The sequence below is a fragment of the Aspergillus nomiae genome (genome assembly GCF_001204775.2).
Source record: "Aspergillus nomiae NRRL 13137 chromosome Unknown contig00021, whole genome shotgun sequence".
NCBI lineage: Eukaryota > Fungi > Ascomycota > Eurotiomycetes > Eurotiales > Aspergillaceae > Aspergillus > Aspergillus nomiae.
In genome coordinates this window covers 90,001-106,574 of record NW_015378076.1, presented here as the reverse complement: position 1 = coordinate 106,574, position 16,574 = coordinate 90,001, and the positions used below count along the sequence as shown (strand labels likewise).

Below are 16,574 nucleotides of genomic sequence, written 5' to 3'. Positions count from 1 at the left end.
CGGTAGTGATGCCGTTAACACCGGTATACAAGGCCTGGATTCCTGGACTAGGTAGAAGCTTGACGGAAAATTATAGCAAACCCCTCCATCCCTTACATGCAATAGTGATCAATAGCAATTTCCAGTCCATGTATACCATCTGGGCGATTCCATGTGGAGCGACGGTCGAGATACCCATGAGACCGTACTATTGTCGTAAACAACCTTAGATAGCCATGTTCAAGTAAGGATTAAAATCGGTTATCGATATTTGCCTAGTATATTGGACGATTTGACCCAGCCATGGTTGAAACATTGAGATCTGTAGATTTAATTGTTGGGAATATCTTAGTAGTCATGGTTTATCTCGGCGCAGGTCGCCTGTTGATGTATGCACGTGCATTACAAATATGGACACATTACCTACGTAGGGCTTGCCATCGGCGGTAAAAGCAAACTACAGATAGGTTGTATATGGTTTACACGCATTTAGCATATAAACCCAGAGAATCAAACACTATCTTGTCCAAGAGAGCGCTGGCTATTGTGTAAAGTTGCCAAGTGGTTGGCCAGAACCTAGCCCTACCCCACTTGTTGCCCCCTCCAAACGTTTTCTGATACTTGATGGCATCCCCGCAGAGCTCTCCTCTGATTCGACTCGAGTCTTCACTTCGAAGACCACTGGCCGGGCCATTGAGGACTCTGCAACTATGGGGAAATTGTATCTGATTGGCCGGAAGGCGACCATCAAAGACGATGTTCCGTCTCAAGTTCGACATGATCGGCTGGACGTTGCTGCAGGTCGTATCACAGACTACTCCTCTAAGCGCCGACTTGGATCCTTTAGATCAATCAGATCGCAAGAACGGCATATCCTCAGCGCTTACAGAGACCATTGGATGCCTGTGCTTGTGTCTGCCGTCTGAGCTCGGAAGCTATATTAACAACGCAAGAAACTGCTTTGGAGAGTTTCTTTTATTCCCATGTATCTCGACTCATATTCAATGCCGTACTATTCGAGCTTTAGACAATCTTGAACAATCAAGCCCCTTCTAAGTCACTGAAACTATTTTTGATCTTTTCTTGGTTTTTCTGTTTTATCCTTCTTTCTTCCAAAGCGGCAGTAATTCAGAAAAGGAGATAGTCGCGACTTTTCCTTAAGACAAGTACGCATACAGCGAAAGACTGAAAAGGGCCTCAAATCTTGAAAAATGGCGACTCCCTATTTCCCTCCACCACCAGGTCAAGAATCTCAATTCCCTCGTAGGTCGACCTGATCACTCTTATTTTCCCCTTGCTCTTCTTTGGGGATAATACTAACGGTATTCTTGACCTCAGCCCCTCAGAGAGCCGCAAGTACGATAATATCTCGTTTTCTATATTGAAAATGGTCTTACCTGTGATATAGCGTTCCAGTCGCACCCCCACAGAGTCTCAGATGTCTCTGCGCCTGACTTCGATTTCCCTGCGCCGCAGAGGCAACAGACAGCGCCGACAGTGACACCGCCGCCGACTGATATTAACTCCGCAGCGTTTGCTGCAAATGGATATAACACCAGTCCATTTGGGCCAACCCCAGTGCAACCTCCCCAACCTTCCCCGCCGCCGTCGCTTCCAGTAGCCGTACAATCCCCGTCCGCTCAGATCCTACCCGCTACTAATCAAGATGATGTCGGCACGTTCAACGGCGGGAGTTACAGAATCAGTCACCGGGACAGTAATTCGATCCTTACCATGCAGCTAGCGATGGGATGTCCAATAGAAGCGAAGCCAGGTAGACACCATGCCCCTCCATATTTTGGACTGAAGTTTCCTATGTGCTAATGCGTAGATTAGGCGTGATGGTTGCAATGTCGGGAAAGATCTCGCTCCGGGGAAGTATGAAGTGGAGCATGATGAAAATGCTCGCAGGTTCAATGACCTTCTCCACATATACTGGTCCTGGTGAGATCTTACTCGCTCCGCCAACATTGGGAGATATCATTGTCCTGCGCCTCAATGGCACGGAAACATGGAAAGTTGGCAAAGACGGATTCCTAGCCGCGACCAGTGGAATCGTGAAGGATTACAAGGCCCAGGGATTGACGAAGGCCGTTTTCTCGGGAGAGGGGTTCATCATCTACCATATGTCTGGGACCGGTCTTCTATGGCTTCAAAGCTTTGGCGCCATTATCAGGAAAGATGTAAGAACTCCATGCCTCACTCACCTCCTGCTTTGGTCCGTATGGCCCCTTTCGCTAACCGAACCTAATGCAGATCCCTGAAGGCGAATCATACCTGGTCGACAACGGCTATCTCGTCGCCTGGAATTGCAAGTACACTATGACGCGGGCTGCCGGGGGAGGCATGTTCTCGACTTATAGCTCCGCTGAAGGACTTGCCTGTAAATTCGACGGCCCTGGGACGGTGTACTTGCAGACGAGAAATGCCGCTGCCTTTGCGGCTCATCTCAGTACCAAGTAGTAACAGACTTTGGCTGGTCTGATTTGTGGGAACCGCCGCAGAGAGCTGGTTTCTTGTTTCATTTTGTTTGCTTATTCTTGTTGCAAATACCTCTTCTTCTGGCTTTTCTGCCTGTTGTCATGACTATATTCCCCCTGGTGTCAAATTGGCTATACTATGTTGTTAATGAGCGTATTTTATACCGATTATCTTTTCAGCGTCGAAAATTGTATATGTTTCTCATACACGACCATACGGCTAGTTGAAATCATGTGTCCAAGAAAGCGTCTCATGGCTGCCAATCGGTCTTAGTATCGTCTGGCTCATTCAGAAAGTCGAGCATATTATGGCATCGCTTGGATGCAGACTCTTACTCTAATTTGTGTTCGACCATGAAGGTAAAGGAAAAAAAATACTATTAGAAAAGTCATACCAATCCATATACTTATCATGCCATGTCGAATTGTCTTCACTTCGTCTCTTCTTAGTTACTTTTTGAGTTCCTATTCCATAAAGCACTACTCTCAACGTCGTCATCATCATCCACATAGGAGAGAGAAAAAAGAAATCTTTATACGAAAGGGGGAAAGAAAATCATAAATCGCCAAAAGATAGTCGCAAGGAAATACAACCACCGCCACCATGGCTCCCCCAAAGACGCCACATCACGTTTAGCCCTGTCTCTTTCTGCGTCCGACTTGGCCACGGAAACCGGTCTTGATAGCGGCGACGGAACGACGGGATCCGCAGGAGTTGCAGGTGACGAAGTACAGACGGTTCTCACCCTTGTTGAGTTCGGTGTCGGGACTGCGGCAAGTCTTGCAAGTAACATATTCGACTGGTTGTATGTTAGGTGGATGTCAAATCAATGAATGGGGGAAGCGAAGCACCGTACCAATATATCTTCTGAGGACGTTCTCAAGCTGCTTCTGCTGGAAACGACCCTTGATGACCAGACGACGACTGCCGTCAACACTGCCACTGGTACCCAATTCGGCGAACAAGAACTGCATGACGTGGTCGTCGGAACGCTTCATACGCTTGCAAATATCGGCGATGTTGGCGAAAATGGTACGACGGTTACCTTCACGCAGACACTGAGGAGGAGGGATCTTATACGACTTGGCACCGCTGGACAGAAGGTCGGGGTGGTGGCTCTGGATGAGGGAGAAGAATCGGGACACAAGCAGAGAGTAGGGGATGGCTTGCGATGCGTCGTGGGCCCAGATACCGGTTCCGGCCTCGAGATCGCCCTCGGGAAGGACCTCCTCTGTCTCCTCAGCTCCCTTCTCTGCTGCACCAGCCTCGGCCAGCTTGGCCTCGAAGTCGCCTGCGTCAACCTTCTTGGTCTTCTTCTTCTTCTTTTTCAGGGCGGTGGGGTCGAATTCGCCGTCAGCTGCGGGGGAAGCTTCGTCGCCTTCGCCGGCCTCTGCATCCTTGGGCTTCTTTGTCTTCTTCTTCTTCGACAGTCCCTTGAACATTTCGGTAACTTCGTCGACCGACTTGTCGGCTGTGGCTGTTTCTTTAATTAGGCCACCGGACATGGATCTCGAACGAAATGAACTGAGCATAACGGAAAAGGGACTCGAGTGATCGTACCTTCATTCTCAGTGGGCTTCTCCACCTTAGGCGCCTCTGTGACTTCACCGTTGGTATCCATGATGACAGAGCCCTCACTAAATGCGACCGACTTGCGTTGTTTTTGAGGAGCTTGTTCGACCTATTCGGCCCCGCCAGATAACGTTAGCGGACAAGAGGTTCTGGGATCAAAAATTCCCAGACGTCAAAAAACAAAGGTAGACAGTAAATGCTCGCAATGCAGCACAGCACTACTATCAGAACCTAAAGCGGAGTGGCAAAAGTAATGGGGGTTTGGGGTTGAAGAAGATTGAAAGGTGAAGAAAATGTGGGAGGACGATCGGTAAGGGAAAACAGCGTGTGACGTACAGTTGTATCCGCCATGTTGAATCACTATCGGGCTGTGAGCGCAGACAGGGGTATCACACTCCACCAAGACAGATTAAATCGCAATTTTCAACAGTAGGAATGATGCTCTTGAGCAAGACAACGAGGTCGCTATGAACTTCCGCTGAGAACCGTATCTGCGACGAGTCTGATGGCGAATCTGTTATCGCGGGTCGTTCTCACGTGATCCGTGAGTCAAACCCATTCGGTACGGCGTAATGTTACGATACTGTACGAGTCGAGTCACGTGAGGGGCCCTCCCCTGGATTACATCAGACTATCAATCAACCTCACTTCCAATCAACGCAGCCAATCTCGACCTTCTTCCTCACGGACATTAACTGGGTCCTACTCATGCCGCTATCCTCTTTCAAGCGGTAGGCGGGCCACTGCTTGATTGACAGCTTACAACCTGCTTGTCTTTTTCTTCCATTCCTATTGTTCAGAAGTGTCTCAGTGCCATTCCATCATGTCGTACCCATCACCCTCAGCCTCCAACCCATCACTCGCTACATCGGCCTATATGGTCTCCTCTGTAGACAGCATCTCCGACGATGAAGTCGCCTCTCTTCCCTCAGAATCTACCTCTGCCTCGGACCTAGATACCTTCTCAGACGACTACTCTGACGCCGAGGAGGAATGGCGAGAAAGCATTGAGCAGCTGGAGCTCCTCCTGACTATGGTCGTCGTGCCCTTCATGGGGAAGTACCTGGGGAGGAAGTGTGCCTATTGGAGTATGTTAACCTATGGGGGTGCGTCGGTTTCGGGGGCCACATGCTGACTATGTGCATAGGTTGGACCAGGTTCATGGAGTGGAAATACCCTGTTGAAGTTGTCGTCAAAGACCAGGCGGCATTCAAGGGAGCAGGCGCCGTTGCAGCCCTTGCTTCGCTATGATTCGGACCAAGCCGTATGCATCATCCTATACTAGAGTTCCTTGGCGTCGATAGACATATACATGGCAACTGTACCATCACATTCCGCCGGCCTTAGCTCTTTCTTGTTTCAGGTAAAAGCAACTCGTGCTTACAGTTCGTATGGTTGGACGGTCTTGGAAGATGCAGCTCTGTGCTGTCTAGTCTGTGTATGCAACCACAAATCCGGCGTGTCAGTGCTGGTTGTTCCACGGTGCCAAGGGACAGGTACGCTTTTTTGGAACAAGCAGCTGGTTATCTGGTGGTATGTTGGGTGAGCATTCCAAAGATGGTTCCAGTTGAGCAGCGTTTCAGCATAATTTGTGATACAATTATACCCAATCAAACTTCAGTGCATATACATAAAATCTGATCCAGGCGTGTTTTCGGGTTTGAATCTTATAAAATCGGAGGGACGCTTTGGGAGACTCGCGGCAGTTCACGAAAATTCAATTCATCTTCAATATTTACTATCTTCTTGTTGACCTGTCCTTGATGGACGGTGCTCAGACCCAATTTCGATCACTTTTCTCCATCACCTAACCCCTTTCTCACTCCTTTCTGCGCCTTGTTGCGGATAACCAGTTCTATGTTTTCCTTGGCTTTCGCTTTGCGTTTATCCTGTCCCTCCATATCGCCAAATTCAGTACCCAGTTGCGACAGGGCTTCTCGAGCGTAAAAGCTAAGGTCGCTGCATCCATCCGGGGTCAAGAAGCGCTCAAGCGGGGTCTCGCGGTAAGCTCCTGGCTGCTGTTGTTCGAAGAGCTTCAGGCTCGCGGTGGTTTGGTTCTGAGTTTCCGCGGAATTCGAGGCAAAGGTAACCTGACTGAGGTGATCCATGGCCTGTTCGATGTCGACATTGTCTTGGCCATGCGCGCTCAAGCGTTGCATCCCGAGCTGAGAGAAGTGTTGATGGATTCGCTCTTCGGTTATGATTTTCTCTATCCACGACATGACACCGTTTCTTGACTCTTCCTACAGCAGGGTTAGACACTCTCCGGCGTTCACTGTTGCGAAGGAGCCATCTGGGCCTACAGATTCTTCAATGGTATTATGTAAAGCAAGGTTTCTCTCAGTCAAGTTGCTGTTGGGCACCTCTTCGGTGCTAGGCTCGGAGGACATCTTGTATTGTCTGTGGTGGATGGTGTTATGGAGAAGAGAGTTAAGCAAACGTTCAGCGGATTGATGAATGTGAACAGACGCCGAGCCCAGGCACTATAGCAACCAGAACAATCTATGCCACATCGCCAGGGCGATGAACCAGCTCTTTATATGCAGTGCACTTGCGGTATCTGCTTGGAGCAAGCCAGGCACACATTAAAGGCAAACATGCCTATCTACAGTACCTGACCCATAACAATGAAGATACCGTCAACCGCAGGTTAATCAGTCGGTCAGTCAAATCACGCCAATGGATGCCGTCAACCCAAGCCATCAGGCACATACATCCACGCCCTTTGCACAAATAGAGACTAGATGCAACCAGAAACCGCACCCCCGGGTCTTCAGTGAAGTACAAGGCACCCACGCCCCCTGTTCCCTCCGTCGTTCCGATAGCCTGTCCTCCCCACCCATCCGAGCCCAACGAGTCAAGAGATAGCAACGTCGCAATCCCGGGATTTGGATGTGAACTAACGGCGACGGTGTATGGCCCATGAGCCCGTCTCCTCGAGGCTCTGTCCGGGGAAAGCAGACCGCACTTCCGCTACCTATTGTGGCAGGACTTAGTACTTTTATCCCTGATCTTTTGGTCAGCCATGCAGAATTAGCTGCAGATATGAAACGGTCGGGTCTGCAGTAATATGGCAAATCTCCTCAGAGAATTTCTCACATCAATACGTCGCCAGTCCCTGAGCGAGTTCTCCGGAAGAAATGAACATAGCCCACTCCAAATGATCACACCAGAAAAAGAAAAGAATCACCCACTAGCCAAAGGCTCCACACATGCATATAATGGCCCAGCATTAACCAAATCCAGGAAACGGGCGAAACAAGAAAAAAAGAAAGAAAGAAAGAAAAAAGATTCGCGCTGGTAACCTTGTACAGCACAACTGGCATTGTACCCAGCAGCTGGGTTTCCTGCAAGGGCCCGTGCGGGCGTTCCTCGTCCCTCAAAGTTCATGCTAAACTAGTAGATCGCCGGCTGAGCGCCAGACCTCTGAACCAGCGGTGACGTGGGCTTTTGCTTTTAACTTATTCTAGGAGACTAAAGAAGACGTGTGGTGCTGAGAAGCCAATTCTAGCAGGGTCTTGTGCCTCTCACAAGGCCCTTCCCTTTCTTTCTTACCAGGTTCAATTCCAAATAGACAAACGTACGGGTACTTTGGACGTACTTTTGAACTGGACGAGTCCATGATTTCCAGCACGGATGCTTGCCTTTCCGTGAATATTACCCTTCTTATGGAACAAATAGAAAAGGGAAAGACGTGGAATGGGCTTATTTTCCTTTCCCAGGGACCTGGTTCACTCCGTTTTAGTGCTTGTGCATGAATAAGGACAGGGGAGTCTGATATTATCTGGTGCGCAAAACATGAATAATTCTGCATACACTAAAATTCCTGCGCAGAGTTTTAGTGTATGTGGACTTGGTTAATTGAAAAAGGGGGGAAAAAGAAAGGAAGAGGCACGCTGTACGGAATGGATTTTCATGAGATAATGGTATCTATTCAACCGTGGTTTGGAATGGGTTTAATCCCATGCAGTAATACGCACTACCGCATGATCCTTGTTAGCAGGGTTGGAGTCCGCTGTCGGTTTCTGTCCCTCTCTTGCTTTTCCTTTTCTTTCATCTTGTTCGTCGTTGTGTATTGTGAAAGGAAGGAGAGAATGAGGAGGGAGCTGAAAAAAAGAACACGAGATAATAGGGCTTCTAGATAGGGAAAGACGTTAAGAAGGCTTTATGTGATCTATACAACCACGATGACCAAGTTTCTCAGAAACAAGGCTGTCCTTCCTTTGACATCGTCTGACTCCACTGGGAACTGCCCCCGAGCTAAATCCCCTCATGCTCCAGGCGAACGGGCGAAAGAAAAAGCAAAGAACGCCGAAATTAACGAGCTGTCGATCAGTCGGCTGAAGGCAACGGATTACTGGGGCCAGGGACTGCCAGTTGTCCAAACGGCAAACTTCCACCAGTGTCATGCCGTATTGTTGGGTTCGTTCGGCCGGAAGGATGCCTAGTGGCGTATCAGTGGAACTATTATCCATTCCCTTGGGTCTGTGTTTTGTTTATCTGTTCCATGAGAATGGTTTCGTCATCTCGGTGTCTCAGCCGTTGTTGGAGAATGGATAGTGTCCACTCATCATTGATGAAATAGCATCCGCGCGTACATCAAACCTGAAATTGCTAGTAAATATTCCATAGAAATACATCTATGACCAAGACATCATAGGTAGAATACCAGGCATAAAACGCAGTATTCAATATAGAGCCCAAGTATGAAAGCAAATACCATAGTCAAAACCCACCAAGAGCAAACCCCTAATACAACTTCTGCTGTCGCCAAAACCCTTTAAGCCCACCCAAAAGGTCTTCCTGCAGACCCGAGACCATGGCTGCGGTCGGTCTAGACTCCGCCCCTGCCATTCTCTCGTTTTGGGTTTCTCCTGCAGAATATCTAGCATCCAGGAATTGTCCGGTGAAACACTGCAGATAGACTGCATGATTTGGCTGGGAGACTCCCGGGCAACGCTTTGGCTGGGCAGAATCATATGAACCATGCGAGAAAATCCCTGTTTCTGACGCAATCCCAGGGCACCAGTATGGCGCTAAATCATCTGGCAAGCCATGGAAATCTTCCGGTACCTGAAATATGCTTCCATTGCCGCCTACGCCAGAGGAAGCGTCCCTTACTGGTTTGTCTACCGTTCGGTGCCTAGGAAATTTATACAAGGGGTCCTGCTCTGGGTGCATAATCACATCGTATGCCGCACTTAGAGTCTGTTCTATCAAGGCACAATCCCCTCCAGGCAAGGGTGCTGCCTTATTTGCAAACTGTGCCGCCGACTTGTCATAATCTGAAATCATTGCAGATGCCATAGATGCTTTTGCTTCTTGTAATCCGTGGGAGTCGTGGGACTGCATCACAGACGTCGGTTTTTGGATATGTAGCGAGGAGCTAACGAAGCTCGACGTACCGGGATAAAGTGTAAAGTCGCTCGTAGGTGGCTCAATGATGTCTGCCTGGTCGATGGCTTGTGGTGATGCCGGTGCAGGCTGCCTATGCGACATGTGCATTGACACACCGTCTGTATCTCCACTACTTCTAAGAAGTGCAGGTGGCTCAGATGCCGGATCAGGATGATTCGTGGCAGGAATGCTAATGGCTCCATAACTGTCTGTGTTGTCTTTGCTATTATACTCTTTGACCATCGTCGGGGTCTGAGCAGGCTCCCCCTCTCCGACAGACTGAGGTCGCTTGCGTTCTTGGGATCTCCAGTGAAAGCTTGCGTTTGTCGGCACAGCAGGGCTATGGGCATCTGAATCCCAAAGCTGTTTTCTCTGATCAGGGAGGCATTTCACCTCTTCCAAGCTCCAGGAATTTCTTGTAGATTTGACTGTTGCTATCGCTTCATTATTATCTTGGACGTCCAAGTCGACACTGAGAAACTGTTCCGTGCACTTCTCGTATGCACCATCCAATGCAGAATATTCACGCACACTCTCAGGCCATGTATACATTGTGGCGGTCTTAGATATAGCCTCGCTTCCCTTTTTTTGGTGCTGAGCGTTTCCGTCTTTGTGAGCCTGAAGCATGGTGCTCCTCTGGCCATGTTCATATACTGATGTTTCATGAGGAAACGCATATCTCTCCTGATGATGTGCCTGTTCATCGACAGTATTCAATAATGACGAACAAGCTCTTGGGTTTTGATTTGGTGAATCCCAATATACGCTTCCCTTTTTTTCCTTATCTCGATAAATACATGCTGCTTCACGCTCTTTTCGTGCTTTATTGGAAAGAAACTTCATTTCCGAAAAGCTGAGGTCAGGCCCTGATCAATCTGTCAGCTTCGAACCCAAACTTAGAAAGATAGGAAGCTTACCCTGAACCTTGACCGGTGATGATGTCCTACCCATCTGAAACAGACCTAGGTTCATATTAGATTGAAGCTATGGATATGGTTAGCGTGTTCTTGCCAGATTGGCTTGTCTCTCTTTGCTCACGGTTAATCGATCCCGAGCCACATTAGAGGCGTGAAAATTATCATTCACGGTGTGCTTTCTATTCCTCTTGGTGGATCTTCTTCTCTTAGTCTTTGTCACCCTGCCACCTTTCTCATGAGACATCTTGCCCTTGTACTCATAATGATCGTCTTTTGTCTTGTGGCGTGGTTGGCGCTCATACCTAGATCGTTCTTCCTTCCCCTTGCTGGCAACTTTCTGGGAAGACATGAGACACGACACAGAACCTACTGACCCAGGGCAGTGTTGTTTCCTATACGTCTCCAGTGCTTGTTCCTGGACTCGCGGTACATGTGCGACTTGTTGGCATGAGGGGCCAAGGTGTTGTAAGCTAGCATCGCTCTCTCTCACTATGCTCTCAACACACATGACCGATGTTGATCTCCTTGGTTGATTTTCAATGCCCGGTAGCTTACCATAAAAATCTTGAACTTTGGGGAAATTGCGGCATGGGTACGACCATCTAGGGGTGTCGGATGGCACAGGCTCGTCTTCAATCATTGCCAACCACTCAAAAATACGAGACTGCGACCCCGAACTCATCGAGACAGCTGGTGTGAGATATGTGCTTAATGTGATGCTGGTAGAGGGAACACGGGGATCTGGAGACGGATAAGTCGAAATGTGAAGTGGATAGATGTATATAGGAAGACAGTGGGGCATCTTAGGATGTCTGGCTGAGAGATATGGCCGCCATTGTGACATCATCCAATTGAGTATTTGAAGAAGCCTGACCGAAATGTCTGAGGCAGCCACGATTACCAAATATAGAAGCACCCTCGTGACTTGCGTTTGCAATCGAGTGAACGTGAGTACTAGTAGTAGCAGTAGTAGTAGCTTTGTTACAGTGTCCACCTATTATCTCGTCACTAATTTAGTACAATTACCCTAGGAACCTATCTCCCATGATCATATTGAAACCGACCCATCAACGCTGCTCCTTAGCACACATCCTTAGGACCCTCTTTGTCCGCCTCTCCATTCATGGAAATCGCTTGTTGAACCTTGTCCCCTCTGATGTGCTTGGATTTGTCCGTGGATCAGAGACGATTATACCTGCAACGTACACAGACCTCAATCCTGCAGCGCTGGCATCGTAAAATGAAGTCAGGAAGCAGGTCATGGCATACATCGCACGAGTGTTGCCCATCACGCCTCCTCCAGCGAGCATCATGCTTACAGTTGTGCTGCTCACGAAGTTCCTGTGCTGCCCTCTGAACCTCTTGTTGTGCAGGCCGAGGGTTCTCATCATTCCGAGCGGCGACTTGGTTTGCTCTGTCGAATAGTCTGTCTTCGTCCCACACTTCGCATCTACATGTCTTCCACTTCGAGGCACAGGCGTAGCAAAATTCGAACCCACAACGGCATCTAGAGCAGAAGACTATCAGACAGATTTCCATATCAAGAATTAACAAGTCTCATTGCTTTTGCACTTACGTGATGTGATTGCAGCCACTCTTTAGCTCCACGATGTTCCGACATCTCGCGCAGCGCTGCCATCCTTCTCTTTTTGCCATATTCAGAATTTCCGCTTGCCCCTCGACACATAGGCCAGCATGAGCTCGCTGCTTGCATGTAGAGCATGTTTCTGTGTTGCAAGAAGGGCAGGTTCTGGTGCTAAGGGCCACCGGGGCAGGGGGGAGGTATCGCGAACACGAAGGACTAGCACAGTAAGTTCTATTGGAGTCATTGTGCTCCGCTGTCTTCTCCTCGAATTTTTGAATCATTTCCTCATCCAGAAGTGTTTGTATTGTAGATAAAGGGAATGGCAAACGACAGCACTTGGGTGGGAAAAGGGACTCGTCAACAAGAGAGTCGTGCACCAGGCGGCCGGTACAGCTCCTGCAGTAGTAATGGGAACAGATTGCCCTAAACATGTCAAAGAATGGCCTGGCTTCCATACAGGCTACACATTTGAGGTGTCTCTGACTGTCAAATTTCCGGGCAGCAGCAACTTTCGAGCTTTCAGCCCCTGGGAAGCCTGAACTTCGAACTTCGGTTGCATCTGTAGGTCTCGATTGCTTCGACACTGTAGTAAAACCTCCCACCAGACCAGTTAGGCCAGCCATCGCAGCCTTATTCTGCCCCAGTAGCTGATCAGGAGTTGATTTGCTGAGACCTCCCAGTTGCAGTGCGGTCATTCGATCCCCAAAGGCTCTGTTTTCTTCTTCCGTTGCAGCTACGAGAGCATCACCATCATCGAAAACAGCTCTAGCTAGGCTCTTCGCCATTCTGTAGTCTTCAAACGTGCATGCATAATGACGGAGCTCTCGAGCCCATTCAGTGAGTGTCAGTTCATGGTCAGTTACTTGATCCGCGCTCCCTTTGCCCTTCATGAGTCCAAGGGCGCCTCTGGCATCTTCCTCCATCAAATGTAGCACTAGCTCCTTAGTCGGCTCATCCATGATGAAATGGAATAGATAAGGCGTTATAGAAGCTGGCGATGGAAAGAAGGCGGAAGTGTGAAATGGGAATGGAACTGCGAACGAAGGTGTTTTGAAATGACTGAAAAGCGAGGGTGGGTAGAATCGCGGTGAATTCAAATTGATACCCTGGTACGTGCAATCAGCATGACTGACTATTCACTTCTCAGTTACAGACAGATCATGATATCCAGCACAGCTATAGATACTGTAGTAAGACCAACTATCCAATCCGTCCAGATACAGTGCCATTATCTAGTGAATCTGATACTACGTGGTAATACGTACATAGAAGAATGCCAGCTTACAAGCTCTGTATAATCGAGGAAATATTGATTGGAATTAGTATGCTGTCCTGAACCGCTACGATATCTATGGGAGATACCTCGATATCAGAGGGTAAATATATATATATATATATATGCGGTAGACATGCTTTCCTCCCGAAGTGAAGCTACGAGATATTCATCTTTAGACAACACCCGCTACTTGCTTCCCATATTAATACTTAGATCTTGTCTTGGTAACACCTTCTAATGAGAATCCAGGAAGAAAAAATTAAGATAAAAATCAAAATCATTAGATTGACAATGAGGGGAACCGGAGGTGTTCCGCAACGCTTGGGTTAGCGTCTTAGAATCAGTCCAATCCAGAGCATTGCAAACGGACCCCCCTCCGTGGTGCAGTATTTGAGTATTGTTACCGTTCAGGCTGGCTGTTTGTCTTGCAAGTGGGAGAGGAAAGAGTGTACGAGTGGTGTACATAATATTTGATTCCCCCCCCCGCTTTAAATCTTCCCTCAATCAAATCTTCGGTAAAAAGAAAAGGAAAAATTTTAAATTTTTAAAAAATTTAGAGGATTGATTTTTGTGGCACAACGTGCAGTTGAATCCGATCATCTTTGGTCAGAGATTCCCTTCTGTAGCAATAGTGAATGTGCATGATTGACAGTTTTAGTCACTGCAGCGGTTCCACTTGAATAAATGTACGTGATAAGGCCGATGATTCTGCAAATCGGCGCTTTAGGACCTTAGTAGCCTCCTTCACATTCATGTTCCCCACGGGCCCTCTTCTTCCATTGTCATCCTCCTCTTTCAGCCGAACCATCATTTTATCGCACAAATCTCGTCTCATCTTCATCCTTCTTACTACTCCTTCCTCTACTGACTCCCCCCCTTAGTCTCTGTCCAACTCTACAAAACCTTCAGAATGTCTAAAGTATTTGTTGGGTCTGTTTACCCTCCCCACACTCACTCCCAATAGCAGCTGTCATCTATTTCCCACCTCAACAAGGACATCCTAATTGATCATTTCACTGACACCACCAAACAGCGGCCTGTCATGGCACACCACTGACGACAGTCTCCGTGAGGGTTTCTCCCAATTCGGTCAGGTCGAAGAAGCTGTTAGTACCCTAATTTACTGTAGAGCCATTCCCTCTCTCTGCCATGGTTATATTAATAATCTTCAGATTGTCGTTAAGGATCGCGACACCAACCGCAGTCGCGGATTCGGTTTCGTCCGCTTCAGCACAGAGGATGAAGCCGAGGCTGCGGTGCAAGGACTGAACAATACGGAGTGAGCATTCATTTATTTACTGTCATCCCTTTCATCCCACAGTGCTGTCGCAACTTCTCCGCGTGGATCGAAGATTTACAAAACTAGGTTTGACGGTCGTAATATCCGCGTCGACAAAGCCTCTGAACGACCTAGTCGCAACGATGGCGGCTTCCACGGCCGTGGCGGATACAACTCGCGCGGAGGAAACGGTGGTGGATATGGTGGTGGCGGATACGGTGGTGGCAGTAAGCGATCCCTTCTGCTTGGCCTCTACATCCGAGGGCATCGCAGTTCTCTTTATTTTATTGGTGTTCTTATCAAGCTAATGGCATCCAGGCTGGCGCCAAAACAACGCTGAGAACTAGGCTATGGCCCTTACCTCTAACTAAAGCGTGGACCGAAGTATGGTGCAGCTGGACTGATCCTTTTTGTGTTTTGTTCAAACGGATTTCATCGCTCAGATAATCTTCTCTCTCGATAAAACTTCATGAGACACGAATCGCAGAAGAGGAAGTGAAATGCAGTATGACGGCGGAAGCATGGTTTTGATGAATCACGGATGCTCTATCTCTGTTACTAAGATCATACCTTTATTGCTCGTTTAATATTGAATCTCCATGTGACGCAGGGAAAAATTCCAATCTGTAACCAGATAGTATGCGGCAAGGGTCTACGCCGGTAGTACAAGAGGGGAACGCTCTATAATATTGAAACCTTATAGTCTATGTAAGCTTTGCACTTGAGCGCCGATCATGGATCATAGAGCAACGTCAATGTAAAGTCACACTCTTTCCTCGTTTTGGAAAGCCCGATGTGCCTCCTCCTCTGACCGACTAAGCGACTTCTGTAAATCCCTCTCAGCCGCTTCTTCATCTCTCGCCGCCTCATCGTCCTCCTCAATGGCCTTCACCCGTTGAACCAAATCCGTGACATAGCCATCAGCACTTCCAAGCCCGAGACCCTCAAGCGCCTTCTCTAGCAGATAAAGATACTCGGTATTTTTCCCACTCTGACCCCATCCGCGACTAATCACCTCCGCAACATCTTCCGGCTCACGACGAGCTGGGTCACGCAGGAACTGTGGGTTGGTAGGTTGCCCGATATACACCATGCAGGTCATCGGTTTGGATTCCGACTCCGCGGCCTTGGACCCCAAGAACGGGTAGAATGGAGTATAATGCACAGTGTATCCGTCAATCTCGCGCTCGTCGAGGTAATCATGGACTTCTTCGGCATGCGAGGCGGGAATATGGTATGCTGCGCCCCAAACTCGACCTGCTGACGATGATTCTAGTTGTGCAAGCTGCATGGTAGTGATGTGAGATGACAAGCCTAGATATTTACACGGATTGACCGGTGCAGATGGGAATGACCACATACCGGATCATTCAATGTCTCCCAAAATCCCCGTTCTATGACCGTTACTACTCGTCCGGGATTTTCCGGCGTTCCTCGATGGTCGGTGCTTAGTACAGTCAGCTTTACAGCTTGGAATTGGTAACCAAATGCCCGTTTCAAGAGACTATAGCCTACCTAGCCTATATGTCGTCAGGTTGAAGTTAGTCGTGTTTAGTATAGAAGAAGGTACAACGGAGAAACGGAGAAGACAAGTGCCGCTGCTTCAAGCTTCACAGCAAAAGCTTCCATATTTCACGGGATGACGAACCTGCCAAAAGCGACGCACATAGCCGTTGACATAACCCGGTACTCTTTGATCTATACGAGGTCGCAGATCAGCTCAGGTCCGGGAAACTGGCAACAGTGCTGTGTCCTTTGTCCTTGGCCAAGACCCAAATAAAATAGTCCAAAGCCAGAGTGACGTACCATAATGCGGTGGTGGCTTCCAAATCAAGCTCCTTGGTAACATCAGCTTTTGTCCATTAGAACTTTTGTGGAATCCCGAATATCCTATTCTCCCCCAGGACGGACGTTGACTCACCCATATCCAAATACCCATAGATCACCGTCTGGGAAGTAACTGCGCCATGTTCGACCATCTGGAGAAGCATGGCTAGTGTCCTTACAAGAAGCCATGTCTGTCTAATAGAGTCGAATCTTAACCGTCTGCTCTAAAATTACAAGGTCTGTTCGTCTCTATAATGTGTA

At 48.3% G+C, this 16,574-nt stretch overlaps 7 protein-coding genes across 7 annotated transcripts; 3 read left to right on the top strand and 4 right to left on the bottom strand.

The window, feature by feature from the left end:
* Window positions 1–1,190: 1,190 nt before the first annotated feature.
* On the top strand, window positions 1,191–2,442 carry ANOM_001176 (AIM24 family protein; the record flags this gene model as incomplete). Its single annotated transcript, XM_015546433.1, has 5 exons — window positions 1,191–1,242; window positions 1,318–1,335; window positions 1,388–1,753; window positions 1,816–2,162; window positions 2,236–2,442. 5 exons carry the CDS (start codon window positions 1,191–1,193, stop codon window positions 2,440–2,442), a joined length of 990 nt encoding a protein of 329 aa, XP_015410883.1.
* A 398-nt stretch (window positions 2,443–2,840) lies between these two features.
* ANOM_001175 (translation initiation factor eIF2 subunit beta) lies at window positions 2,841–4,300 on the bottom strand. The gene is made up of 3 exons (XM_015546432.1): window positions 4,021–4,300; window positions 3,317–3,937; window positions 2,841–3,259 (listed from the first exon to the last, which is right to left on the bottom strand). The coding sequence occupies exons 1-3, from the start codon at window positions 4,079–4,081 to the stop codon at window positions 3,093–3,095; spliced, it is 849 nt and encodes a 282-aa protein (XP_015410882.1). The 5' UTR covers window positions 4,082–4,300; the 3' UTR covers window positions 2,841–3,092.
* A 393-nt stretch (window positions 4,301–4,693) lies between these two features.
* On the top strand, window positions 4,694–5,820 carry ANOM_001174 (uncharacterized protein; the record flags this gene model as incomplete). Its single annotated transcript, XM_015546431.1, has 2 exons — window positions 4,694–5,120; window positions 5,180–5,820. Coding segments are annotated over 2 exons (441 nt in total), but the record flags the coding sequence as incomplete, so codon positions are not given.
* A 2-nt stretch (window positions 5,821–5,822) lies between these two features.
* ANOM_001173 (uncharacterized protein) lies at window positions 5,823–6,422 on the bottom strand (the record flags this gene model as incomplete). Its single annotated transcript, XM_015546430.1, has 2 exons — window positions 5,823–6,275; window positions 6,336–6,422. The coding sequence occupies 2 exons, from the start codon at window positions 6,420–6,422 to the stop codon at window positions 5,823–5,825; spliced, it is 540 nt and encodes a 179-aa protein (XP_015410880.1).
* A 2,359-nt stretch (window positions 6,423–8,781) lies between these two features.
* Window positions 8,782–12,890, bottom strand: ANOM_001172 (E3 ubiquitin-protein ligase; the record flags this gene model as incomplete). The annotated part of the gene is made up of 6 exons (XM_015546429.1): window positions 8,782–10,295; window positions 10,347–10,413; window positions 10,468–10,835; window positions 10,902–11,087; window positions 11,666–11,853; window positions 11,923–12,890. The coding sequence occupies 6 exons, from the start codon at window positions 12,888–12,890 to the stop codon at window positions 8,782–8,784; spliced, it is 3,291 nt and encodes a 1,096-aa protein (XP_015410879.1).
* Window positions 12,891–14,117: 1,227 nt separating this feature from the next.
* ANOM_001171 (RNA recognition motif domain-containing protein) lies at window positions 14,118–14,833 on the top strand (the record flags this gene model as incomplete). Its single annotated transcript, XM_015546428.1, has 5 exons — window positions 14,118–14,137; window positions 14,241–14,313; window positions 14,380–14,486; window positions 14,574–14,713; window positions 14,805–14,833. 5 exons carry the CDS (start codon window positions 14,118–14,120, stop codon window positions 14,831–14,833), a joined length of 369 nt encoding a protein of 122 aa, XP_015410878.1.
* Window positions 14,834–15,249: 416 nt separating this feature from the next.
* ANOM_001170 (gamma-glutamylcyclotransferase) lies at window positions 15,250–16,540 on the bottom strand (the record flags this gene model as incomplete). The annotated part of the gene is made up of 4 exons (XM_015546427.1): window positions 16,408–16,540; window positions 16,293–16,338; window positions 15,849–15,933; window positions 15,250–15,771 (listed from the first exon to the last, which is right to left on the bottom strand). Exons 1-4 carry the CDS (start codon window positions 16,475–16,477, stop codon window positions 15,250–15,252), a joined length of 723 nt encoding a protein of 240 aa, XP_015410877.1. The 5' UTR covers window positions 16,478–16,540.
* Between the last annotated feature and the right edge of the window lie 34 nt (window positions 16,541–16,574).